The sequence below is a fragment of the Dryobates pubescens genome, chromosome 3 (genome assembly GCF_014839835.1).
Source record: "Dryobates pubescens isolate bDryPub1 chromosome 3, bDryPub1.pri, whole genome shotgun sequence".
NCBI classification, from domain to species: domain Eukaryota; kingdom Metazoa; phylum Chordata; class Aves; order Piciformes; family Picidae; genus Dryobates; species Dryobates pubescens.
Genome location: NC_071614.1, coordinates 40,790,110 through 40,815,658, shown reverse-complemented (window position 1 = coordinate 40,815,658; position 25,549 = coordinate 40,790,110). Strand labels below are relative to the sequence as shown.

Genomic DNA, 25,549 nt, shown 5'->3' with positions numbered 1-25,549 from the left:
TTCTTGGGGTTAACTTCAGGAAGGGTAATGCCTCCTTCTGTGCTTTTGGGCAAAATAATTGCACTACGCTTGCCGCTTAATTTGACTCATCCAGTTTGGGAGCTGTGGGCATGCTGGAGACTAGCTAGTTGCCATAATATGTATTTCTAAGAGCTGGGGGCAGGGAAAGGCTTTGTAAGGAGGACAGGTTTATGGTAGGTCTCAAAAAGCCTCTGCAGATAAGAAATTAATATTTTGAAATGCTGCTTTGAGTCAGCAGCAAGACAAATGCACAGATTAGAATAGAATAAACCAGGTTGGAAGAGACCTTCGAGATCATCATGTCCAACCTATCATCCAACACCACCCAATCAACTAAACCCTGCAACCAAGCATCCTGTCAAGCCTCGCCCTAAACACCCCCAGTGATGGCAAACCCACCACCTTCTCAGGCAGCCCATTCCAGTGGGCAATCACTCTCTCTGTGTAAAACTTCCTCCTAACCTCCAGCCTAAACCTCCCCTGATGCAGCCTGAGACTGTGTCCTCTTGTTCTGGTACTAGTTGCCTGGGAGAAGAGACAGACAGTCTTTCATAGTCAACAGAATCTTTCAGTTTGGGGGCTCCTATATTCACAGCCCTCCTACTCTACTGCACTTTCTCTCAGGAGCTTCTAGGTCAAAGGAAGCCAAGGTCCACAGATTAAATTTAGATTAGACAGGACTTGCGTTACGTTCACTTCTGACCAGCTGCAACACAGTTATCAGAGACAGGGTAAAACCAAGATGCAAATGTCTCTCCTGAATGGAGTTGGAAGGGCTGTTTTCTGTTGAAGATGAGGTTTGTTTTCTTTTACTGTGGCAGAATATTGTGGAAAGGCTCTGAAAAAATGGAAGGAAAGCATTCCTTTAAAGGTGTCCTTCTTTCTGCTTTTATGCTTTTTACTTACAGCACCCACGCAGTGCTGAATTGTGCTGCCTGTGCAAGTCACTCGGGTTTCTACAAGGCTGACTTGCCATGATAGCTATCTTGTTGAACATCCAAACAACAGGAATTAACCTGAATTATACAAACTACCAAGAAATCTGGAAAGCAGCTTGAACACAACAGCAGCATCTGTCCTGGGTTTTGCTCCTTGCAAGGTGACTCCAGGGGAGTTCACAACCTGCAGTTACCCTGATGCTGCTCACAGTGCAGTGCTCATGCAGTGTCCTGGTCTATAACCCTGTGAAACAATAGGAAAAAAAGGATATTTCCTCATCAGAGCCCCATTTAATTTGTGCATCTATCCACAGGAGGGAGACAAACAACTGGCTTCAATAACTCCCTGTATCTTGGGGTGTATTTCCTCTGCTTAAATGGTTCAATGTGAAAAAGGGCCAGCAGTGAGAAACTTGGAAGTGCTGGTGAACAAGAAGTTGACCATGATCCAGCAATGTGCACTCATGGCCAAGAAGGCTAATGGTCTGGGGTGCATGAAGAACAGTAGGGCCAGCAGGTCAAGGGATGTTCTCTGCCCACTCTACTCTGCCCTAGTGAGGCCATATCTGTAGTATTGGGTCAAGTTCTGGGCTCCCCAGGTTCAAGAGAGACAGGGAACTACTGGAAAGAGTCAAGCTGAGGGAACTGGAGCATCTCTGAGGACAGAAGGCTGAGACCTGGGGCAGCCTAGCCTCGAGAAGAGCAGACTGGGAGAGGATCTTCTCTATGCTTATGAATATCTAAAAGGGTAGGCCATCAAGACTCTACAGTGGTGCCTATCAACAGGACAAGGAGCAATGGGCACAAACTAGAACCAAATTGATTCCATCTGAACATGAGGAAGGGCTGCTTTCCTGTGAGGGTACCAGAGCCTTGGACCACGCTGCCCAGAGAGGTTGTGGAATCTGCTTCTCTGGAGAGATTCCAGACCCACCTGGATGTGATCCTGGGCAACCTGCTGTTGCTGATCCTGTTTTAGCAGAAGTGGTTGGACTAGATGATCTCCAGAGGGGTCTTCCAATCCCCCACCATGATGGGATTCTGTGATTGGGTAAGTGACCTAAGCCCAGGCCAGACAGTACAATGTTGGATGCTGAAGAAGGGCATGGATGCTGTGCTTGCTGCAAAGGGGGATAGCTGGGTTGGGTTCTGAAGGATTTTCTGGCCCTTTCCCTGTCATAGAGCGATGTGTGATGTTTCCTTCCCTGCAGCTGGGGCTCCTCTGCCTCCCTTTACAGCAAACAACTCTCAGATTACCATTTGGTGCAGCCTGCTTTGCCTCTTGTCAGGCTTCCTGCGGTATGTGGAAAAGCTTTTGGGTTTGACATGAAGCATCTGGTTCACAACTCAGCTGGAGTAAGTCGCACTGTGAGTCAGATCAGCTGGAGAAACCTTGTAGCTGGTGGAAATATAAACATTCAATGCTGGGGTTGTTTTTTTTTACTTTTTAATTGAATAATTTTGCTCCTTTGTTTTGGGTTTGTTTTTCCTTTTTTTTTTTAATATAAGCTGAGCTGGGGCCAGCTGTTCTCTGTCCAAGCAAAGATCACTGCCATGCTCAAGGTTTTATATATGTATGTATGTATTGAGTATTTTATCTCATAACACAGGCTTGTAAGCCATGGTTGATGACCCTGTGTTATTAGTAGGATGAAGCTTTCACCTGCATGTTTGCCCCTACTACTAATACTTCAGGGTAGAGTGTTGGTTGGGGGGGGGTGGGGGGGTTGTTTTGCCCTCCTCCCCCCACCCCGGTACAGATGTGTCCTCTCCAGCTGTGCCACCAGCTGGGTGGGTGCTTCTACAGCTTAAATGTCACTGGAGAAGGAGCTTGTGTAGGCGTAGGAGTTTCACATCATTCTATGTGGTAGATAATGGTTTTGGCTTTATAACCTGCTATGCATCTCTCCTCACTTAGCAAGCGTCACATCTACGTTCAAGCTCCTGCTAAAAGCATCCCAGGGATGATAGGCACAGATGTGAATTCTGAGGCTGCCTGCAGGAATGTACTGGATTGGACTTCTGCTTGTAATTTCCTTATTTTTTTTCTCATTTTGCACTTCACAAATTATTACGGCTTCTGGGGAGGAACAGGTCTGAGAGGGGGGTAAAAGATTGGGTCAAGTTGGCTATGCCCTGTTAGTTTCCGTTAAATAGCTTTAAAGAGAAGCCTTTGCACCAGGCACCTGCTCTTGCCACCTTCTTACACAAATATCTTAAGGAGAAGCAGGAGGAAAAAGGATGAAACTATTCCTAAGAGGAGCCAAAGGGTAGCAATGGCCATAGGAATGGTTCCACACAGAAAGGACTTTGGCAGGTGCAGGCTCCTGTTTTCTGAAATATTTCAAAATAAGCTGCTAAAATAGAGGTTTGAAAAACCCAGCACAAAACCCCAAAGCCCCAGCTGGAGACAGTGATATTTCCTCCTCAGCGTGTGCTGAATCCACTCTGATGAAGATCTCTAGGTATCCCCAGAGTTGCCCTTTAAAGATAACTCATCTTGGGGCCTCCACCACCCACACAGAGAGGAGAGATTTCCTGGTGCGTGGGTGGCTTGCTTTTTCTTCTGTAGTAAACCCAAGTTTACTCACTTTTTGCCCTTTGTCACTGCGCCATGCCTTGGTGGTGAGATAGGGTCTACGGCTTGCTCTCTCCCAGGTCCTCCATCTCTTGCTGGTGGCAGCCCATCATTGACCCCTTGCTGCCAGCAATGTCTCCCTACCATCAAATAGCAGAGGCCAAATATCTTAATTGCAGTATTTAAGTCACTGAAAAGGACACTTTGAGACTGTTAAAAGTTGCAGGCACATCTTTAATTTGTTAGGTATATGCTAACAAAGTAGCAGTCCTGGTTGTCATCCAGGTGAGGTATTAATGTCACCCAAGGCATTGTCACTCAGCCTCATTAAGAACAAAAACTTGCTTCAGTCATTATGAAATACCCATGAACCAGGTAACAAAGTACTTTGAGCCCACGGTGAATCCAAGCAACATCCCCTGGGGGTATGTCCTGGCCCAAGGATCACTCAGGTCACAGCAGGACCATTCCCAGTCACTGCAGCCTCCAAGAGCTGCTGCTGTTGCCGAGGGAATGCCCTTTGGTCCATCACCATGTCTGTGGGTGGGAGAATAGCAACATCCCTGTCTGGGTGGGAGAGGTCGGAGTGGGTAACGTTTTGTGTTCTTTAGGCACTGGTGATATCACCTGCAGGTGTCCTAGCCCAGCGGCAGCTTGGTGTATGCTCCAGGGCTGCTCTCAATACATCTGTGCCCACCTGCCTGCCCCAGTGTAGGCTGCTGTAACCCACATTTGTTGCAACCCCTCCATTCCTGAGCCCCTCTGGACAGGAAAATTTCCTCTCCTTGCTTTTCTTTCTTCCTTGTGCCACCGTGGAAGCACCTTGGGTGCTGTGCCAGCTCTGGGTAGTGAAAGCCACTTGTGCTTAGCAGATAATGTAGTGCTGCAACATGGTAAAGGTCAGGCTCCAAGCCTGGCTCAGATAAAGCCTTGTATTTAAGGCATGTGGCTTAAACTTGATTTTTATCTGCCAGCACCAAGTGAAATAACATTTATCACAATGGATTGGAGAAGAAGATGAAGCTGCCTTTTTTTTTTTCCCATTGGCATGCTTTATAATTAAAACCGGGTTTGATGAGCAGATGCTTGTCCAGGGCAGGTCTGGAGGAGGTTTTTTTTTCTCTGCAATACTGGGGGTTTTCAGTTCACTGGCAGTGTCAGGGGTCTTTCCTCCAACCCTCCTCCCCACACACTTCCCAGTGGAATGCTTCCAGGGTCCACAGGATCTCCACCAACCTCATTATTCATCCCTCTCCACCTCCCCTCTAATTCCTCCCTCCTCATTTCTGTCTGGAAGCCAAGCATCTGAGGGCTGGCAGCATCTCTGAGAAGTGGATGCTGGTGGGAGCTTTGCTAATTGGCTGTTAGCATTCCTTAGTGCCATGGGATAAAGGCTGAGATGTGGCATCTCTGACCTGACATCCATGAGGAGTTGGGGGATGCAGGGAAGAAGGCAGCAGCATGATGAGAGATTTGCAAACTCTGCTTCTCTCCATCCATGTCCACTGATGAGTGCAGTGCCAGGCTGATGAAACTTAGATGACCTTTGGGACATGGCTTTGGTGCAAATACCTCTGAGATGGTTCATAACAATAGGAATGGGGACAGAGTCGAAACGTATTTGTTCTAGGAGGCTGGGGCTGTGAATCATGGGGGGAAAATGCACTCAGGGAAAGAAGGGGTGAAGCTGGTGGCAGTTGCAGCTCTCCAGATAGTTGTGGGCTTACGTGAGCCCTGCAAAGGCACTAAAATCTCTGGCTTAAATTTAGGTGTTTGAAAGGACAGGCTGTTCTCACTCAGCACTTTCCCCATCACCTTTCTGTTCACATGAGCCACCTACACAGAAACCAAAATGAACAAGGAGGAGAAAATAGACACAGCATCTGCCCACCAGCCCCATGCCCCCTGGCAGCCCTAGTGCCTTTCCCAATAACCACCCCCCCCAACCACTGCCACAGTTCTGAAGGCCCCAGGATGCTCTGCTGTCCCCAGAAAAGGGGTGACACCCCAGGGTGGTTCCCAGATCCAAGGGGGAATGCTCAGGAAGCAGGTGGTCCCTTGCAGCACTGTGGGTACTGCTGTTGGAGGCTGGGGAAGGAGGCACAAGCCTGATTTTTCTGCCTTGCTGGTGGAACCCCAATATAGAAAGGTAACAGTGCTGCCAAACTGATGGAAAGGACTCTCAAACCTTTCCCTTCTGTTGCTGGTCCCTGCCTTTTTTCCCCTAATATATTTTCTTAATTAATTTCCTTTATTTTTTTTTTCCCTGCACATTTTCTTTTCCTTCTCCTCCCTTTGGAGCTGCTCAGAGGGGATGGGAACTGAGCTGCTGAATCTAGGGCAGCTGCTGGGAAATGGATAGGGAAGATCCATCAGTGGTCAGAATCAACAAGTTGGACCACCCCAGACCCTTGCACATCAGATACGTGTGCATCTGTATGGGGGGCTGATTAGTATCATAGTATCAGTCAGGGTTGGAAGGGACCACAAGGATCATCTAGTTCCAACCCCCCTGCCATGGCCAGGGACACCCCACACTAGATCAGGCTGGCCAGAGCCTCATCCAGCCTGGTCTTAAACACCTCCAGGGATGACGCCCCAACCACCTCCCTGGACAACCCATTCCAGGGCTTCACCCCTCTCATGGGGAAGAACTTCCTCCTCACCTCCAGCCTGAATCTCCCCACCTCCAGCTTCATTCCATTCCCCCTAATCCTATCACTGCCTGATATCCTGGGAAATCCCTCCCCAGCCTTCTTGTAGGCCCCCTTCAGATACTGGAAGGTCACAATTAGGTCACATCAGAGCCTTCTCTTCTCCAGACTGAACAGCCCCAACTCTTTCAGTCTGTCCTCATAGCAGAGGTGCTCCAGCCCTCTGATCATCCTCGTGGCCCTTCTCTGGACACCTTCCAGCACATCCATATCCCTCTTATAACAGGCGCTCCAGAACTGGACGCAGTACTCCAGGTAGGGTCTCACCAGAGCTGAGTAGAGGGGGAGAATCACCTCCCTTGACCTGCTGGCCACACTTCTCTTGATGCAGCCCAGGATCTGATTGGCTTTACGGGCTGCATGTGCACATTGAGAGCTCCTGTTGAGCTTCTCCACCAGCAACCCCAAGTCTCTCTCCTCAGGGCTGCTTTCCAGCCAGTCACTGCCCAGCCTGGATTTGTGCCTGGGATTGCCTCGACCCAGATGCAGGACCCCGCACTTGGTCTTGTTGAACCTCATGAGGTTGGCTTGTGCCCACCTCTCCAGCCTGTCAAGTTCCCTCTGGATGGCATCCCTTCCCTCCAGCGTGTCTGCTGCACCACACAGCTTGGTGTCATCAGCAGACTTGCTGAGGGTGCACCCAATGCCACTGTCCATGGCACCCACAAAGATGTTGAACAAGACTGGTCCCAGGACTGATCCCTGAGGGACTCCACTTTTCACTGGCCTCCACTGGGACATGGACCCATTGACAGCCACTCTTTGGGTGTGGCCATCAAGCCAGTTCTTTATCCCTCTAGTGGTCCACCCATCAAACCCATGTTTCACCAGTTTGGAGACCAAGATGTGGTGCAGGACAGTGTCGAAGGCTTTGCTCAGGTCCAGGCAAATGACATCAGTTGCTCGTCCCTCATCTATTAATTTTGTCCCCTGTTCAGAGAAGGCCACCAGGTCTGGCAGGATTTGCCCTTGGTGAAGCTATGCTGAGTGTTCCAAATCACCTCCTCACTATTCTTCTGAGTCAGTAGTGCCTCCAGGAGGATCTGCTCCATGATCTTCCCGGGCACAGAGGTGAGACTGACAGGCCTGTAGTTTCCTGGTTCCTCCTTCTTACCCTTTTTGAAAATGGGGTAATGTTTCCCTTTTCCAGTCTGTGGGGACTTCCCCAGACTGCCATGACTTTTGGAATAGAATAGAGAGGGGTTTAGCAACCTCATCTGCCAGTTCTCTCAGTACCCGTGGGTGTATCCCCTCAGGTCCCATGGACTTGAACACTTTCAGGTTCTTCAGGTGATCATGAACCTGATCTTCTCTTATGATGGGCAGTTCTTCCTCCCCGTCCCTGGCATTGCCTTCCATAACATCAGGAGTGTGGCTAGAGGCCCTTGCAGTGAAGACTGAGGTAAAGAAGTTATTGAGTACCCCCTGGGGCCTCCCGGGACAGTTTGTGAAGCAAATGCAAGGTTTTGGGAGCTGGGACCACCTTTCTAGCTATTCCTGAACCAGTTTTGCAGCCCATCTAGAGAAATGAATGGAGACAGAGCAGTGCTAGCACCAGCTGGTGGAGCAGCATCCATCACAGAAGGTAGGATCAGTCTGAAAGCCAGGAGCAGCACATTCATCATCCGGGCACTTGGGCAGTATGCAGGGTTGTCAGTGGTGAGGAGTCATTTGGGCTAATGAGCCTTGTAGAGGCTGGGGGGACTGGAGCTGGTTCCCTGGAGGTTTGCAGCTCATCTTGGTGATGATGGCCCCAGTGGCAACGGTAGGGCAGAGGAGCTCCAGACTTGGCTGATAAAGGCACACCCTCACAGTGGCAGATGGGGGACAAGATGTCCCCAGGCACCACAGGCTGCTCACCAAGATCTCAGCCAGCACAGCTGGGCTGCTTCATTGGGGCTCCTTGGGGTTTTGCTGGGGCTTATTTTCATGTCCCTGATAAAATTCTCTTCCTTGCAGTAGAGGAGATCAGACACCCCCAGAGTGCTTATAGCCTCACAGAATCCTAGCATGGTGGGAGACTGGAAAGGACCTCTGGAGACCAGCTAGTCCAACTCTCCTGCTAAAGAGCAGGTTGCCCAGGATCATGTTCAGTTGGGTTTGAAATCTCTCCAGAGGAGACTCTCCCACCTCTCTGAGCAGCCTGGGGCAGGGGTCTAGTATTCTCACAGAAAAGTTCTTTCTCATGTTCAGATGGAACCTCTTGAGTTTCAGATTGTGGCATTTGCTCCTTGTCCTGTTTTTGGGCACTACTATAAAGAGTATGGCCCCAAACTCTTGACCACCTGCACTTTAGATACTGATAAGCGTTGAGAAGATCCTCTCCTAGTCTGCTCTTCTCCAGACTAAGCACCCCCAGGTCTCTCAGCCTTTCCTCCTCACAGAGATGCTTCAGTCCCCCAGCATCTATGTAGCCTCTGCTGGGCTCCCCCCAGTAGTTCCATCTTTCTTGAACTGAGGAGCCCAGACCTGGACCCATTACTCCAGATATACTCTCACCAGGACAGAGTAGAGTGGGTGGAGAAATTCCCTTGACATGCTGGCCATATTCTTCTTCATGCACCCCAAGAGGCCATTGGCTTTTTTGGCCACGAGGGCACATTGCTGATGGTGAACTTCTTGCATGCCAGCACTCCTAGGTCCTTCACCTCAGAACTGATCTCTTACAAGGGCTGGATATCAAAGCAGACACCAGCTGATGTTGTCAGCTTCCACCCACAATTCAACATTTTCACAGTAACTGGAGCAAGGTATTGAAAAGTGAGGTGTTGTCTGAAGACAACTGTCCCCTGGGTTTAGGGCTGATGAAGTGCCACTGCCTGCTCATTGCTGTGATGGGGGGATGCTGGGCAGGGTGGGGGGCCTGTGTTACACCCCAGCATCTGCTCCATTGGCAAAGCTCAACCCACATACACACATTGTCCTGGTTTTGCTGGTACAGGATCTCAGGCCAGCCATAGCAGTTTGGAGCTCCAGGGTAGATAACCCAAGCTAGGTGTATCCCAAATCCATCTGTACCATGCTCAGTATAAAGAGGAAATTTACTGGAGAGAGGAGAGTCTCCTGATTGAGCTTCCAGATTTGGCTTCCTTTGACCCTGCTCTTCTTCCTTCTGCTCTTGAGGAGTGCTTTCCTGTTTAGTGTGTGCTGTACCTTTACTGGGCTGAGTATAATTCTATAGATTTTACACTGTCATTGGTGTTAGTTTTGTTGTTTCATTTAATCCATTTTCATTTTGATCTGTATGCCTCCTTTCATCTTCCTCGTTCCCCTTCTCTGCTGATGGGGGGGTCATTAAGTGATAGAGAAATTGCTGTCATTTAGCTCCAGATACAGGCTAAACATAGACAGCTTATTTGGTGCCCAGTGTTTACTTGGGGCCTGACCTAAACAGCTCACCTGGGAGAATCATAGACCTTTAATTTGAGAGTCTTGGATGGTTGATGTTTTAATGGATTGGACTGGATTCTTACAAGCATTCATTATGTTTGTGATCTGGATTGGGTGGTTGCTGGGTGTAATTCTCTGGTATTTGTTTCTAGAGTTGCTTTTGAAGCTGTTAGCAGCTTTACTTCTGGTGGGTTTTGGTTTTGTGGGGTTTATTGTTTCTGGGTGGAGGGTTGGAGGTGCAGCTCTGCGGTGGTCTTCGCCATTAAGTTATGAAATTATCGATTCTTTCCTAGTTACAATGATTTCTGATCTCTATGAAATGACAGTGGAGAAAGAAACTTTGTTATAGCCTTGGGATAATTCCACCACCTTGTTCATAATGTCAGGCATTCTGATGTAGAGGTGGACAGAGTGTATCTGCAGGACCCCCTGCAAAGGGTACTGAAGCCGTCTCAGCCCCCACAGCAAACACTGCAGCTATTCAGCCTCTGGTGAAGGGTGATGTGGCTGACTTAAGGACTCACAAAGTGCCAATATTAGTCACATCTGTAGGCAAATGAAATGCACAGAAAAGGGGGGTTCTGCAGGAAACATCAGAGGCAGAAGAATCAGAGGTGACCACTCAATCCCTATCCTTAAGTGAGTTGCAAGATATACATAAAGGTTGGAGCCATCATGAGGGTGAGAAAGTTGTTACGTGGTTGCTCAAATGCTGGGAAAGCGGAGCTGATGTTTGGACTTTGAGGGTAGAGAAGCCAAGCAGTGGGGACCAATGGCAAGAGAAATGGGTACTGACTGGGAGTCTTGGGAAAGGGGCACATCCTCTCTCTCTGAAGGTGACTCCTGCTGAGCATGAGGAAGAGGAATCCCTTTAGAGATGATATTGTATACTAGCCAGGCAAGTGGATAACCACTGAGAATGGTGTTAAGAATCTAAGGGAACTAGCTATGCTGAGGCTGAATTTTTGCTGACCTGGATGACTCACTCAGATGAACTCAGAGTTACTGGACCCATGTGATGCACATCACCATCGTATGCCAACACATCAGCATTATTTAGCTGGAAAGACAACGAGGCACAAATGTTGGGTGACATGGGTGCTCAACTACATCAACATGCAATAATCTCTCTTCCTCCCCACAGGCTGACATCTCTGCTGTTGAAAAAAACATATGATACTCATGGGCATGCTTGCCAGGATGTACAAAATAATGTCCTGGATGAAGGATAGGTTCTGCTCCCACCTGTACCGATGAGATTCTCAACCATCAGGAGAGAATGTTCTCCTGTGAGGTCTATTCAGGAAAGACAATGCACACCACAAGACACCAAGTGGTGTCTCCTCTATGACCATGGGGAAGACACAAGAAAATGTTTACAAGACATGAGTGTGAAGCCCATTTATGCCATCTAGGAGGCTGCCCAGTGGAAACTGGAACAGCACTTTCTTTCCCTGGAAAGCCTCCTGTTTTGTGATAATTTTACCTTTTAGCCCTTCCATGCAGCCCCTTGCACTCACTGTCACCCAGCAGCACCTAACTGTACCATGGAAGGAAAAAGAAAAAAAACACACCAACCCCATCTGCCTCCTCTGTGATACGTTTTGCATAAACAATCACAATATCATTTTGTGGTGACAGACTCAAATGCGCGCCCTGGCAGCCAGGAGCTGCCAACCACAGCTTCCTCTAGCCCCAGCACCCGCATCAGGGAGCAAGACAGGGGACAAAGTTCTGAAGTTTCTTCCTCCTGAGGGTTGCCAAGCTCTGCATCAGGCTGCACAGGGCAGTGGAGGAGTCACTGTCCCTGGAGAGGTTGAAAAGGTGCCAAAAGGATTGTCAGGCCCTGGACAGGCTTGTGGATGATGAGCACCCTGTTCAGAGTAAGTGAGGCCAGGCCTCCAGACAGATGGAGGAGAATGACAACAGAGTTTATTGGACTGTGTGGGTTCAATGGCCTGGCACATCAGAACCACAGGGATACAAGGCTTTGGTGGACACCTGTGCGCAATTCACCTCAATACCATAAAACTTCAGAGGGACAGAATCCACTTTCAGAGGGACCTGGGGATCCTAGGAACTGGTTGCAGTGGAAGCTGAAGTAAGTCTGACTCAATACAAGTGGCAAAAGCACCCTGTTGTGGTTAGCCCAGATGCCCCATGCATTCCTCTTGTGCATTTCTTTCCTGTGGTGGTGATGGAACACTGAAACAGGCTGCCCAGACAGGTTGTGGAGTCTTCTTCTCTGGTGACCTTCAAAACCCATCTGGATGTGTTCCTGTGCAGCTTGCCCAGAATGTTCCTGCTTTGGCAGGGGGGTTGTACTCAGTGATCTCTGGAGGCCCCTTCCAACCCCTATCATTCTGTGATTCAAGGACACAAAGGGGTATCAGTGAGCATTTGGTATAGCAGCAGTAGAGATGGAGGAAATGAAACAGCTGTCTACCTTGCCTGGATTATCAGAGAACTCTTCTATTGTGAGGCCACTGAGGGTTGAGGAACAAAAGATGCTACCACAACAGTACACCACGAGCAATACTGCATGAATCAAGACTCCCCGATCCCCATCCAGAAGCTGATCCATCAACTGGTCAGTCAATAAGTGATCAGCAAGACACACTCACCTTTTATCAGTCTTATTTGGCCAGTACAGAAGACTAATGGAGAGTGGAGAATGACAGTAGACTATTATGGCCTAAATAAAACTGTCTCACCAATGAGAGTGACATGTTAGAACTTCAGTGCAAATCTAAAAGCAGCCGAATATGTCAGTTTGCTTTCACAGGAAGGGGTGTCCAGTACACCTGGAATTATTGCCCCAGGTGTCCAGACCTACCATTTACCATGGACTGATTCAGTCTACACTAAAAAAGGGTGGATCTCCTGACCATTTGCAATGTATTGGTGACATCATTGTATGGGGTAATACAGCAGAAGAACACCACAGATCATAAACATGGACTGCAGTAGGTACATTGGCAGCAAGCTCCAGATACATAATACGTCATCCTGCTGTACCAAACTTCACCTGTCTGACATGTGAGTTCCACGTGTTTGAACTAAATGGATTCGATGAACTTTTTGGAGAAATGTCTCATGGACCAGAGGACTACTATCCATGTGGATGCATATGTGTTGAGGGACAAGAAAAAACAGTATTGATTTAAGTGTGACATAAATGGTACAGCATAAGGGATGGAATCCTACATCCAGTATTCCTAATGTGCTTTCACTACAACAGAAGGGGAGAAGAATCACCCTCAACCTGCTGGCCATGCACTTCTTCATTCATCCAAGAAGACCATTGGCCTTCTTGGCCAGGAGGGCACATTGATGCTTGCTGGCTCATGGTGAACTGCTTGTCTACCAGCACTCCCAGGTCATTCTCAGCGCTGAGCTCATGCAAGGGCTGGATGTCAGCGCAGGCATGGGCTGCTGTTCTCAAGCTTTGCACACAAGTGAACATTTGCACAGTATCTAGAGTGAGGCACTGAAAAGTGAGGCATTGGCTGGAGACAACAGTCCCCTAGGCTTGGGGCTGATGAAGTGTCACTACCTGCTCATGGCTGGGATGGGGTGGGGGGGTCTATGTTCCACTCCAGCATCTGCTCTTTTGGCAAAGCTCAGTCCACAGCTACATGTCTTTTCAACCCCTCCAGGGATGGTGACTCTAGCACTGCCCTGTGCAGCCTGTTGTGGGGCTTGGCAACCCTCAGAAGGAAGAAACTTCAGAGCTTTGTCCCCTGTCTTGCCCCCTGATGTGGGTGCTGGGGCCAGAGGAAGCTGTGGTTGGCAGGTCCTGGCTGCCAGGGTACAGGGTTGAGTTTTTCACCACAAAATGATATTGTGATTGTTCATGCAAAACATTGTAGAGGAGGCTGCTGGGGTTTTGTTTTGTTTTATTTTGTTTTGTTTTTCTCTTCTATGGTAAAACTGGGTGCTTCTGGGTGACAGTGATTGCTGGGACCACAGGCCTTTTTCTGCCGTGAGAGCACTGTAAGGAGCACTGAGCACCCACAGCCTGGCACAGAGGTGGAGAACAGGTGGTGGTTGTGGTGGTGGCAGCAGCATGTGCATGGGGCTGTGTACGGGCATGTGCAGTGTGTGTGTGAACAATACAAGCAGCACACTTAGGAGAGTGTAAGGGGCATACACGTGGTGTAAGGATGTGAGTGCACAGTGCAAAGGGGGTACGTGAAGGTGCAAGTGAACAGTGTCAGAGGCGTTTGTGTATGAGTGTGTGTGGTGGGTTGAAGGAGGGGTGTGGAAGGGTGTGAGTGCACAGAGCGAGAGGTATGAGGGCATCAGTGCACAGCACAAGGTGAGGTATGTGAAGGTGGATGTACAGTGCGAGGGGGCGTGTTAGGGCATGAGTACAGAGCCCAAGGACGGGTGTAAGAGTGTGTGTAGCGCGCAAGGAGGGGGGGTGAGTGGCAGAGGGGTGTGTGAAGGCGTGAGCACGGAGCATCGGGGGATGCGCGGAGGGGTGCGTGAGCAGCCCGGTGGGGCGGCCGGTCGTCGGAGCAGGAAGCGATGAGCCGCACCGTGCCCGCGGAGGGCGGGAGACCGCTCGGTAAGCCGGACGACCCATACCGGCGGAGGGCGGGCGGTCTGTCGGTGGGCCGGTCCCTGCGGGTCGGGGCGGTCCGGGCGGACGCTGTAAACACGGGGCGGGGCCGGCGGCAGAGGCGGTGGCGGACCCGGGGCAGGCCCGCTGCTGTGCACACCGGCGCCAGCCCCGTGGTTGGGCGCCCAGCTCCGCCGGAGCCGGGGGGGAGAGCACCGTGAGCGGGGATCGGAGAGGGGAGAGGAGAGGGAGCGGGCGGGGGCGGGGGGTTGAGGCGGGACGCGGGGCGGCGCGGAACGGAGCTGAGCTGCGCTGAGCTGCCGCCTCAGCACTTTCGGCAGAACAATGGGGCCGGGCTGGGGGGGGCGGGAGGGGCCAGCACGGGGCAGGCGGCGGCGGTTCCTCCGCTTCTCACGCCGTGCTGCTCCCCCCGCCCCGCAGGCAGCCCCGATGGCCAAGCAACCCCCCGAGGTCAAGGCTCAACGCGACGCCGGTGAGGGCGGGAGGCTGCCGGCGGCGGTGGAGGGACCGGGCCCGGCCGCGCAGCAGCTGCGTCCCGGGGCTCCCGCCGCCCTGCCCGGCTCCTCCGCTACCGCCACGGCGGGGCCTCCATCGCGGGGCCCACCCGCCAGCCCCGGGCCCTTCGCCACCCGCTCGCCCCTTTTCATCTTTGTGCGGAGGTCGCCGCTGCTGTCGCGCTCCTCCAGCGGGTATTTCTCCTTCGACGCCGAGCGAAGCCCTGCGCCCCTCAGCTGCGACAAGGCCACTCAGACCCCAAGCCCGCCCTGCCAGGCTCTCAGCCACTGCCTCAGCGCCATGGGTAAGGTTTTGGGTGGACGTGGGACGGGGAAGCCATGCAACTCGGAGTGCATGAAAACAACTTCCCACACTCCTGTCGATGCTTTACATCCTCCGTCTGGGCTGCACACCGCTCAGAGTGCCCAAAACCAGCCCGCGGAGTTCCCATCCTCATCCCGTGCTTGGCAGCACCCCTTTCCACTCCCCACCGTGTTTGCTTTTCCTGGAAATGCAACTTTTTATGAACACTGCACACCTGCAATGAGACCTCCTTCATCCCATTGGTCTTGTTTTTGGGACGCTGGGCTGTGGTCGAGCACCCTGCTGCTATGCTGGAGCAGCACTCATGCTGCACCCTTACCCGATGCAGCCTTGCCCCAGCGCCTGCAATACCTGTAGGGTGGTTGCGAAATGGCCTGCCAGAGCCTTGAGCCTCTGCCAGGGCAAGCTGTGGGGCATCCGGAGGGCTGGCAATGGGCAGCCTGGGTGATATGGGGTAACTGGGATGATTTAGGGCTCTTGGCAGGTGACCCAGCCACTTTAGTGCTGGACACAGGCAACCTGGCTGATTTGGGGCAGCCTGTCCTGTTTGGGGCAACTTGGCTGCTTCAGAGTGACCTGGTGAGTTCAGGGCTGGTTTGGGGTAACCTGGCCGATTGGAGGTGACCTGTCAGTTTGAAGCAACCTGCTTTGGGGCTGGACATTAATAGCCCCCCTCATTCAAGGTGACACAGATGATTTGGGGCAGCCTGGTGAGTTTGGGACTGGTGGTGGGTGAGCTGGCCAGTTTGGGGTGACCTGACTAGTTTAGGGCTGGTTTGGATTGACCTGGCTACTTTGGACGCAAGCCTGGGCAGCCAGGGGTGTGGGATTTCTGCAAACTGTCCAGCCTCCCTGAGCGCTGTACTGCTGGGGAACATCCACTCATCCAGCACTTTTTTTTTCTTGCTGTTTTTATTCTTTTCCGGGATGGGTCAGTCCCTCCTTGTGGAGGAGGGAACAAAGTTATTTAATCGGTTTCCTAGTGAGGGCTAGCTTCACGCCAGGCTTTACGAGCCACTTTTTTGCCAGGGTTTGTGTGAGGTGAGTGGCCTCTTGTTCGTGTTGTGTGGTGTGGGGTTTTTTTGTGTTGGGTGGGTTTTTTTTTGGGGGGTGTGTGTGTGTTCGGCTTGCTTTTTTTTTTGGCTCCTGTTTCTTCCTCCGTGAGCCGCGTGGTGTCACAGGCGCTGGGGTCACACAACTCCTGCCTGCTTAGGCAGAACCAGCTTCAAAGCAGCGTGGTGATGGGCGGGCATGTGTTTACGAGTGACTTTACCAGGTAAGGTTTGGTTGGAAGCCTCTAGTGGTGGGGAAAACATGCCTGTTAGAGCTGCTTGAGCCATCCAGCCTTGCTCCTCTTCTAATTAATTCTCTTTAATTAGAGGAAACCTTTTAAGTTTCACCAGGTGAAAAGAGGAAGGTAGGAACGGGGTACCGAGGCGGTAGTGCTCCTCGGGGGATAACAAACACCAGCTCCAGGCTTTACAGGACCAGAACGTCGTCATTTTGTTGTTGTTGTTGTTTGAGGTTTTTGCTCCCCCGGTTAATGGCTGTGGTTACAGCTGTAGAGGGCTTACTGTTATATGCCCTTAGGAAAGATTTTCTGACCTTATTACAGTAATTACAACTTAATGCAGGTTTCACAAGCCAAACACACGTGGCCCAGCCAGGCACAAGGATGTGGAGTTCCTCAGCAGACCAGTGGTTACACTTTAAAATTTTTTTTCCCCCTCTCTTCAGCACTCCAGGAAGAATCATTTTTCTGAGCTGCTCCTTTTTCATCACTATCAGGAAGCTGTTGAGTTGCTGGTTTTACTGGGGCCTTTGCTCTGTTGTTGTTGCAAGGGGCATCATCTTAAACAACTATAAGCAAAGGGAAAATATTTGAGCTGTTTAAATGGGATGCTTGGCTCCTCTCAAGCAGGGTTAAGCTGGCAGCCTGGCTCTGCCAGAGCTGTTTTATCCCTGGTCAGCGAGTACAGCCACCAGGCTGTGCCTTGCAGCTTGCCTTGAGAAAGGGCTTTGCACTGCACACCACATCCTTGATCCCCTTGCCTTGGCAGTGTCCCACCGGATACGTGCCATTGAGTTTTCCCGCGCGGAAATGGGTCAGTCCCTCTGCAAGGAAGCAAAGGGTATAATGTTTTGTTGTGGGTTTTATGTGCTGATTTTTATCTGTCGTGCTGACTGTGGGCTGAGAGATGGGGAGCTGCTCTAGGAAGCATAAGCAGTGACCTTTAATAATAATAATAATAATAAACAGGTGTTTCCTGGAAGCAAGAGCCGTTTGTGTGTGATAGGTGCTCTTAGCCTCTCCCTCCAGACTCTTTCCAAGGCTTGGTGGAGTGAACCAAGCTCATGGTCTGCTGTGAAGCTGTCTATCCTGACATCTTCCCCAACGTTTTCAGTGATGATGACCTGAGTCTGCCAGACATGGAAGGTGGAAGCAGCCCTAGGGAATTATGGGATTCCTTTGGTTGTGTGTGAGAGCTAATTGCTGGAAGAAGAGTTGGTGCTGGCATGGGAGGTAGTGGGAAGTAGTGCTTTGAGGTGTCTTGCTTCTCTGACTGTGAGGGATTATACCTGGCTGCCTTCAAAACTGTATTTTGTGGGGAAATTAGATGAAGGCAGCAAGGGGAGGTTCTTGGATGGGAGATGGGAAGGATAACTCTCATATACAGGAAGATGCTTTTGGGGATAAATGGGAGAGGAGTGTTACAAGTTTATGGAGCTGTGCTAGAAGGTAACAGAAGCTTGTTTTTTGCAGAAGAGTGTGGCAGGGGTGGTGGTCCTGCCCCACCATAAAGTCTCCCAAGCCCTAAACCCACCCTTTGGTGGGGCTGTGTGACTCTTTGACAGTTCAAGGCTTTGGCTGACAATTTTCTTTTGCAGCTGTTTTTATTCCAAGAGCAGCTCTGTTTAAGGGCACAGGGGTGCAGAGTTTGCATGTGGGTTTTTGGGGTGTATTTGGAGTAGGCTTGTGGAGGTACTCTGTAAATGGGTTTTTGTGCTGTTGTGATCCTGGTGTGTTTCCCTGTACTGTGGAAGAGAGAAGAGAAGCTACATGAATGTCTTGTTGCCTGTGAAGGAAATCATCTGGGGGTAATAGGTGAATTTAAGGAGTAAATCTTGAGCTAAGAAGCTGGTGGTAGTGTTTCTGTTGCTCTCATTTTCAAGCTGCTTCAGTTTTCTCCCTGAGCTTCATTGTGGTTGTTCTGAAACCGTTCTCTGCAGGGGCTTTGGATGACCAAACTCTGGGGATGTAGGTGCAGTTTGGCGTGGGTTGGTTTGTTTCTTTTTTCCTTTTCTCCCTCTAAGCACAACCACAGTGTAACTGTGCTGGTCTCTGGGTGGAGCATCCCATGGGCTAGAGCAAGATATCCCAGGGGTGTTGGTGGCCTCTTGGTTTGTCCTCATCTTCACAGCAGACATCTTGCACTACGATTGCCCATCCCCCTCCCCACCCCATCCCCCACCCCAAGAGCACCTTTGACTGATTTTGGGGCCAGTTATGACTGGACCTTTTCGAGGCTGCTGTTCAGCAGTGCCACAGAAAGTCTTTTCTGAAAACCTCAGCCTGATTTCGCTCTCAGCCACCAACCCCAGCCTCCATCTCTTAAACGGATGAACTCTCGGGGTGCTGTGCCGGGACAGGGGAGGATAAGATGGAGAAGGGAGCAGTAGCACTCACCCACAAAGTTTGCCTTCCGTCGCCAATTATTCTTGCATGGTTTGGTCCCGTCTCCCTCATTTTCATTCCTAGCTTAGCTCTTGCTCAGAAGGGCGGCCCAGGTCTGGCTGTAGTGAAGGCAGAGGGATGGTCTCCCCGCCCCGGCTGAGATCCTGTTTGTCTTCCCAGGGTGGAGTATCGCGAGGGCTGTGCCGCTTTTCATTCACCAGCAAGGAAAATAAATACGCCTGGGCCGTCCCCAGGCGAGCAGCGGGTACTGCTCCTGCACTACCACAGCGTGAAAACAAAACAGATCCTTGAGCCAAGCAGCGCTAGTTTGGCTTGGAAATGCATTTTCCAGTCGGGTTGGAGCCAGACTTGTATTTAAATTCCTGTTTGTTTGTTTTGTTATGTTTTAGGTTGTGGGTTGGCCTTTTTTTTTTTTTTTTTCAAACTGCCCCACTAATCCTTTGAATATTTTGAGATTGGAAGCAAGTTCTGTTCCCTTGTGATTCCTTCTAAGCTGCTGTGCCAAAATGCTGTGTTTTGTTTTGTGCGGTAGTTTGGGGTTGGTCTCTTGGTTGGTGGTGTGGTTTTTTTGGGGGTTTTGTTTTGTTTTGTTATTTGGAGTTGTTTTGTTTCCATTTTATTTTTTCCTTAAGGCTGTGATTCTTGTGCAGACCTTGCCCTGGAGTTTGTGGGAGGGAGAAGAGGTGGAGCAGGTAGTACATGTGGTCCTGCCCAAGTGATAGCTTGCTCCTTTCTTCCCTGGCTGTTCAGGGAGCTGCAGAGTGACTTTTAACAATGCCTTAAAATGGAGACCAAAATATTTGTGTAGTACAGTATAATTGATACATGAGTTCTTTTTTCCCCTCTTGCAGACCAGCACCATTTTCTTGCTTTGGATTTATCTTCTGCTGTAGTGCTGGAAGATGCTGTTTGAGAGGGGAACTCCCATTTGAGAAGCATCCTTCAAATGAATTCTCTCCCATTGTTGGAAGGCTCTTTTAGCTGGAAACGTGGTTTCTCAGCACCCAAATCCAACTGTGGCTTGCTTCTTAGTATGACAAACCCAAGTGTTTTCCTTGTCTTCTTGGGGGCAACTTCAGAACTGTTTGGAGAAGAAATGTGAGAATCAGCTGAAACTCCCCCAGACAGAGGGTTTTTAGGGTTAGAGGAGGAGCTGCTGTGGTGCCTGCAAGGAAAGGAAGTAATTTGAAAAGAGGGGAAAGATGAAACCTTGGTAAGGAAACAAACTGGACAGTGGCATCTTGGCTTTCCAGGAGGGGACTAAAGCTTGAATGCACCAAAGATGCTCTGCAGGGAAGCCTGTTGGGGGGGCAGGGGGAGAAAAACTAGAAGCATAATAATACAAAGTAAGGAATAAAACCCTCTCCTGTGATACACATTTGATACAAGGAGTCCTGTTTGCAGTGCATACCATATGCAGGCTCCAGCAACTTGAAACATGCACAACTCCTAGAACTGTAACAAAGCTTAAAAGCCAGGGGTAATAACACTACAAAAAGTAGTAGTAGTCCATTGACTAATGCCAAGTTTCAGGTCAGATTTATCTTTTTTGTCATTCACCTCTTCCTCATGCTCTGGTTTTGTTCCATGCAGCTTCCCGGTGGCCATCTCCCTCTGCCGCAGAAGACATACAGCCCGAAATCTGGATCGCACAGGAGCTGCGGCGCATCGGTGACGAGTTCAATGCCTCCTATTGTCCAAGAAGGGTAACTTTCATCTTTCTTTTTTGTTACTTTCCATTTCTTTTATGTGTGGCCTCTAAAAGGGAAAAGCTTAATCATCTCTGGAAACTAGTTCTGCAGTGAGTGTTTCGTTCGCTCAGACACAGACAGAAAAAGATGCGCACGGGTGGTTGTGCTGGCCTGGATGCAGGGGATGTGCCACCGATGAGTTGTCTGCTGCTGCAGCATCATTATATCCATTAAAAATAACCTTTAATCTGGCACTTGAGGCTTTTGTTTGCAAAGTTCAGAGTGTCCTTCATAGCACGCAGGACCAATCAAGTTTGGGACAGGACCTGAGAATAGTGAGGAGGAAACTCCTAAAAGTTAAGAGCTAGGGAAAGTTTGGGTGTGTTTGGTATTATTTGGGTGGAGTTGGGAAAAGCCACTCTGCAAGCAACACCTGGCAGCAGCTGGGTTCTGGCATTGTTGTTTTTAGGGAAGAGAATGCAGCAGGTTTCTGTGCTTACCTCCTAGATCCCTGCTGCTGAGGATCACATGCATGAAAGCTAGTCACAAATAAGAAACAGGGATAGTCTTGGTCTGATAACTTATTTTTCTTACAAAGAATCTCTCAGCAGTGTTTTGAAACCTGTGTACTTACACGGCTGTAAACTCTCTCACCTTTGAATGTTGCAAGAAAAATGGATGACTCTAGTGCAAAAAAACAGCCAAAACAACAAAACACCCCAAACCAACACAGAGAGATGAAGTAACACTTTTCAGAGGAGCAACGTTAGCCAGTAACTTGCCTGCTCATTGTTATCGATAGCTGCATGCTTGTGCATGTGGTTTCTGGTCCATCAACTTGCCCTTGCACTTGTCTGTGGGAAGAAGAGTCAGAAGCATGTTAGGTGGCAACATCAGCGATGAAATGCTGACTGGCTAGATCCTTAATCCGTCTTCCCCAGCTTGTGAGTCACTCCTGCAGCGTATTTCCTCACCCGCTCCCAGGGTTTGTGTGGTGGATGCCTGTGAGCAGGTTACCAGGTTGCTGTGGTCCAGCTCCTTCTACTTCACCTTGCTGGAGACTTCTCCATTGGCTGTGTTCTTTCCAAGCAGTGGTTTTCCTGACCTGCAATGTGCTGGAGATAAGCTGTTTTATCCCAACATGTACCTGGTACATACTTTTGACCTCCCCCATCCATGCTGATCCCTCATGATGCAAAATATCTTTTGTTTGTTTGGTGGTTTTGTTTCAAGGGACATGTTTCAATGAAAGGTGGGAACTAAACAGATCTTACTGGCATTCAGAAAGCAGAAGGTGCTTGGTAGCAGTGAGCTGACTCAGAAGGGATGGCAGAAGTGCTGAGTGCCATGCTGACCCTTCTTGGTGGCTCTTGGAGCAGTGTGTTAACCTTCAAGAGCAGGCACGAGTCCTTTGAGCACATTCTGTGAAGAGGTTTGTGATGAGCTGGGATGATTTTGCCACGTTATCTCTTGGGGACCAGCTCCCTTGGTGCTGCCCCATGTGGGACTTCACATGCTGGAAAACCAGTTCCAAACCCATGTTAGAAGATCATGGTCCATGCTGCCTGGTGTTTAAGATGGGGTGAATTTAATGAGGGGGCTGAGGAAGATTACCAGTGCCACAGCCAAGCTTCCAACCGGGAAGAGAACTGAAACAGAGGATCAAAGAACTGTTCAGAGAAGAACAGTGACCACACTCTCTACTAGTCCCTGAACAGACCCTGCAGCAAGCTGAGGGTCAGTCTGTTTTCCCAACGTCTAAGTGACAGGACAAAAGGAAACAGCCTCAAGTTGCACCAGGGGAGTTTTACCTTGGATGTGAGGAACAATTTCTTCCACGAAAGAGTTGTCAAGCCCCGGAGCAAGCTTCTGAGGGAAGTGGTGGAGTCCCCATTCCTGGAAGGATTGAAAAGCTGAGTAGATGTGGTGCTGAGGGACATGGTATAGTAGTGATCTGGCAGTATTGTGTTAACAGTTGGACTTGAAGATCTTGAAGCTCTTTTCCAACCAAAACAAATCTATGATTCTGTGACTATGTCCTGCTTGCTATGTGACACAAGCAGAGGCTGTCATGCATGACCCTAAAAAACCCACTTTATACCTGGCTTCATTTGCACCTAGTTGTGCATGTAAAGGAGGATGTTGATTTAAGCAGCTGATGTAAAATTAGTGGTTGTTGCTTCATGGAAAGGTGGTTTTGTTCCCTTCTGCAAGTGGTCTGGCTGCTCTGGAGAATGAGTGGTCTTGGCAGAGCCCTTTGGCAGGAGAAATGGGTAAGATTCTGCCGGACAGCACTGCTTGGCTCTACCACTCTCTGAGGTTTGCCCTTTAAGCACAAGGTTAGAAATGGGGAACTGTGAGCCTTGCCAAAGTAGCACTTGCCAGGCAGGTTGGAGTTGTCAGATGGGTTGGGGCCACACGTTCCCCATCACGTTCCTCATCAGTGCACCCTCTGCATCATCCCCTGGGGGATGTCTCTTGACCAAGGTAACAGGGAATCTGCCAACTCGCCATCTCGCCCTTCTGCTCTGACAAAGCTCACGCATACAGCTAGTGGACATGGCCACAGGACCTTCTGGCTAGGAAGGCCAACTCCTTACTCAGGCTTTTGCTGGCAGAGGGTGCATCATTTGGCTGCTGACACATGCCATGAGCTCGACTGCCCATACCCAAGCAGAGGTGGAAAATGCCTCGTTTCAGCTCCCTGTTTCAATGTTATAGTTCTTTATTGAAGGAACTTCAATTTTGGCCTTCATCTCTAAGCCCGCTGGGGTTTTTCCTTGCTCTCTGCTGCACTGGCTGTCAGGCACTGTAGTGGGCTTTAGCATCATGCTGCTGTGGGGCAGCTCCTGGATAGGCAGTCCCACTTGTGCTCTGGGGTGCACAGATGCCTTCACTTGGGAGGTTGGGGTACCCAACAGGAGGGTTCTTGGCCATTGTCTCTCTGTGGCAACAGCTGCCCACTGCAGGACATGCCTGCCTTACACCCCTGTAGCGAAGAAGGTACTCTGCATATTGCTGTAAGCAGTGTAATTTCTCTCTCTGGGGCATGTACAGGCATGATTTTGCTGTGCTAAATATAGTCTGAGTTGCTTTGGGATGGGATAGAGAGGGAAAGACCTGGGCTGCTCTTTCACCATAGACGAAAAGACTTTAAGATGAAGATTCCAGGTTGGTGTTCCTTTTTCTCCTACACTGTTGTGTTCCCTTGCCCCAGGGAGGGGTGTTTGGTGCTGTGTTTCTGTGAATGAGGAGGTGTTAATACCTGGATTAGTCTGAGCTCAAATCCAGGGACCTGCTTATGCTCTCTCTGCTGAGGGATGTTTATTTTATTAGTAATTTTAATCCCTAACTTAAATTTTTAATGTTACCCTTTTGGCCTTCTCACAGGTTTTTAACTCCCCAGACTGCTCTTGTGCCATGTTCCAAACCCTTTGGCAGTATCACAAGCCTCCTGTCCCCTTGTACAGGGGCAGGGAGCAGGCAGCTTCAACTCTTTGAGTATCATAAAGCTTCTTGTTGAAGGAAGGCATGAAAGGTCGTGGGGTTTGTCTTCATTTTCCTAAACCTCTTCACACCTCTGCAATGCCTTCGTGGCACTGCATGGTGTGTGGGGCTTCATGCTGAAAACAGTCAACTGTATTGATTGTTGTTCTTTTATTCTTTTCTCCTGTTTGTTTAGGGCTTCTTGGATAACCAGGTGGGACACCCCCAGATCATCATTTTGCGCCTTCTGCGTTACATCATCCGCCTCATCTGGAGGATGCATTGAGTGCCAGGTGCATCCCAGGGCATCAGGACTTGTTTACCCATTGGGAAAGCCTGGGGAGGACAGACAGACCGACCTGCCCCTTTCCCAGGGCTTGCAGTGGGGGCTGTGAGATGAGGGTGGAATCCCACACCGACCTGCTGGGACTCTCCAAAGCAGGGCTGTGTCCAAGTGGTGTTTACTGCGTTTCTCTCAACTCTTCTTTGATTTTAAACATTTTTTAATTTTTCCATGAGTCTCAGAGAAAAAAATACTCAACAGTAAGGGAATGATTTTTTTCAGTTGTGTTTCTGGAAGGCTGTTGGCTCATCTGGGATAAATCCTGCAGCAGGGAAGAAGAAAGCCTGAGCCAGCTGATGAGTAGAGCTGCCTTTGTTTGCCTCACAGAGATTTCCTGGAGCCCTCCACTCTCCCTTCACCTCCCAGGCGATGATGGAAGGATGGCAGAGGGATTTAAACCAGCACTTCTTTTGCCTGTAAATACTTAATGCTACCCCAAACTCACCTTCCTCTGCATCATGCAAACCTCCTGCTGATGGATTTTAATTTTTGTTTTAAAAAAAATACATATATATTTTTTACACTCTGAATTCCAAGACTTCTCTGTCAAGACTCCCACGGTTGAATATATCACAGCCACCCAACCAAACCAAAAACAATCCACCAGGTTGCCTTTTTTTTTTTTATTATTATTATTTTTTTTTAATTCTTTCTCTAAAGCATGTGAAAATGCTTATGTATTGTCTAATATAATGTATGATGTGGGTGACTGAGTAATTCAGCAATAAAATGCTCTCGGAGGCAGGTAGAAACAGTTCCCAGCGCACCGCAGCTTTGCACATGGAGACAGTGGCTCCCTGCTACATAACTTCAGGAATCCTTTTATCTCATGGCTTGTACCTTGCTGTGGACCCCAGGAGGGTTTTTAAGGCGCTGGGTGTTTTGTCTTTTTCTTTTTTTCTTTTTTTTTTTTGTTTTCCCCTCCTCCTGGGATCCCTATATGTTTGGACAAAGGGATGAGTGGGACAGGACTGGCAGCATGAAGACCTGTTGAGGATGCAGCTGGAAGAGGTGTTGAAGCATGACTACCTGCTCTGGATCCACTCAGGGACTTGCCATGTGGGGTCTGACTGCCACATCTCCTCTGAAACTGCCCTTCTTCCCTCCTTTGAAGGCCTGACGGGGCACTGGTTGCCATCCCAGGGCATCTCTCCTTCCCATGGAAGCCCTGGAGCCCCAAGGACTGCTTGGAAGAAGCTGGTCTGTCACTCCACTTTCTCTGGTTCATCTTGCTGGCAGGCAGCTGCACAGCAGCAGGTGATTTTTTGGAGGGTGGCTGCTCTG

General features: G+C 49.7%; 1 protein-coding gene across 2 annotated transcripts; it reads left to right on the top strand.

Annotated features, from left to right (window-relative positions):
* The first annotated feature begins 14,334 nt into the window (after positions 1-14,334).
* BCL2L11 (BCL2 like 11) lies at positions 14,335-24,876 on the top strand. 2 transcript variants are annotated; one of them, XM_054180018.1, is made up of 4 exons: positions 14,335-14,425; positions 14,650-15,028; positions 20,339-20,451; positions 24,119-24,876. In XM_054180018.1, the coding sequence occupies exons 2-4, from the start codon at positions 14,659-14,661 to the stop codon at positions 24,206-24,208; spliced, it is 573 nt and encodes a 190-aa protein (XP_054035993.1). In that variant the 5' UTR covers positions 14,335-14,425; positions 14,650-14,658; the 3' UTR covers positions 24,209-24,876. The 2 variants fall into 2 exon arrangements, with proteins under 2 accessions (XP_054035993.1, XP_054035992.1); XM_054180017.1 differs by lacking the exon at positions 24,119-24,876 and having other exon boundaries at positions 20,339-20,611.
* Positions 24,877-25,549: the final 673 nt, after the last annotated feature.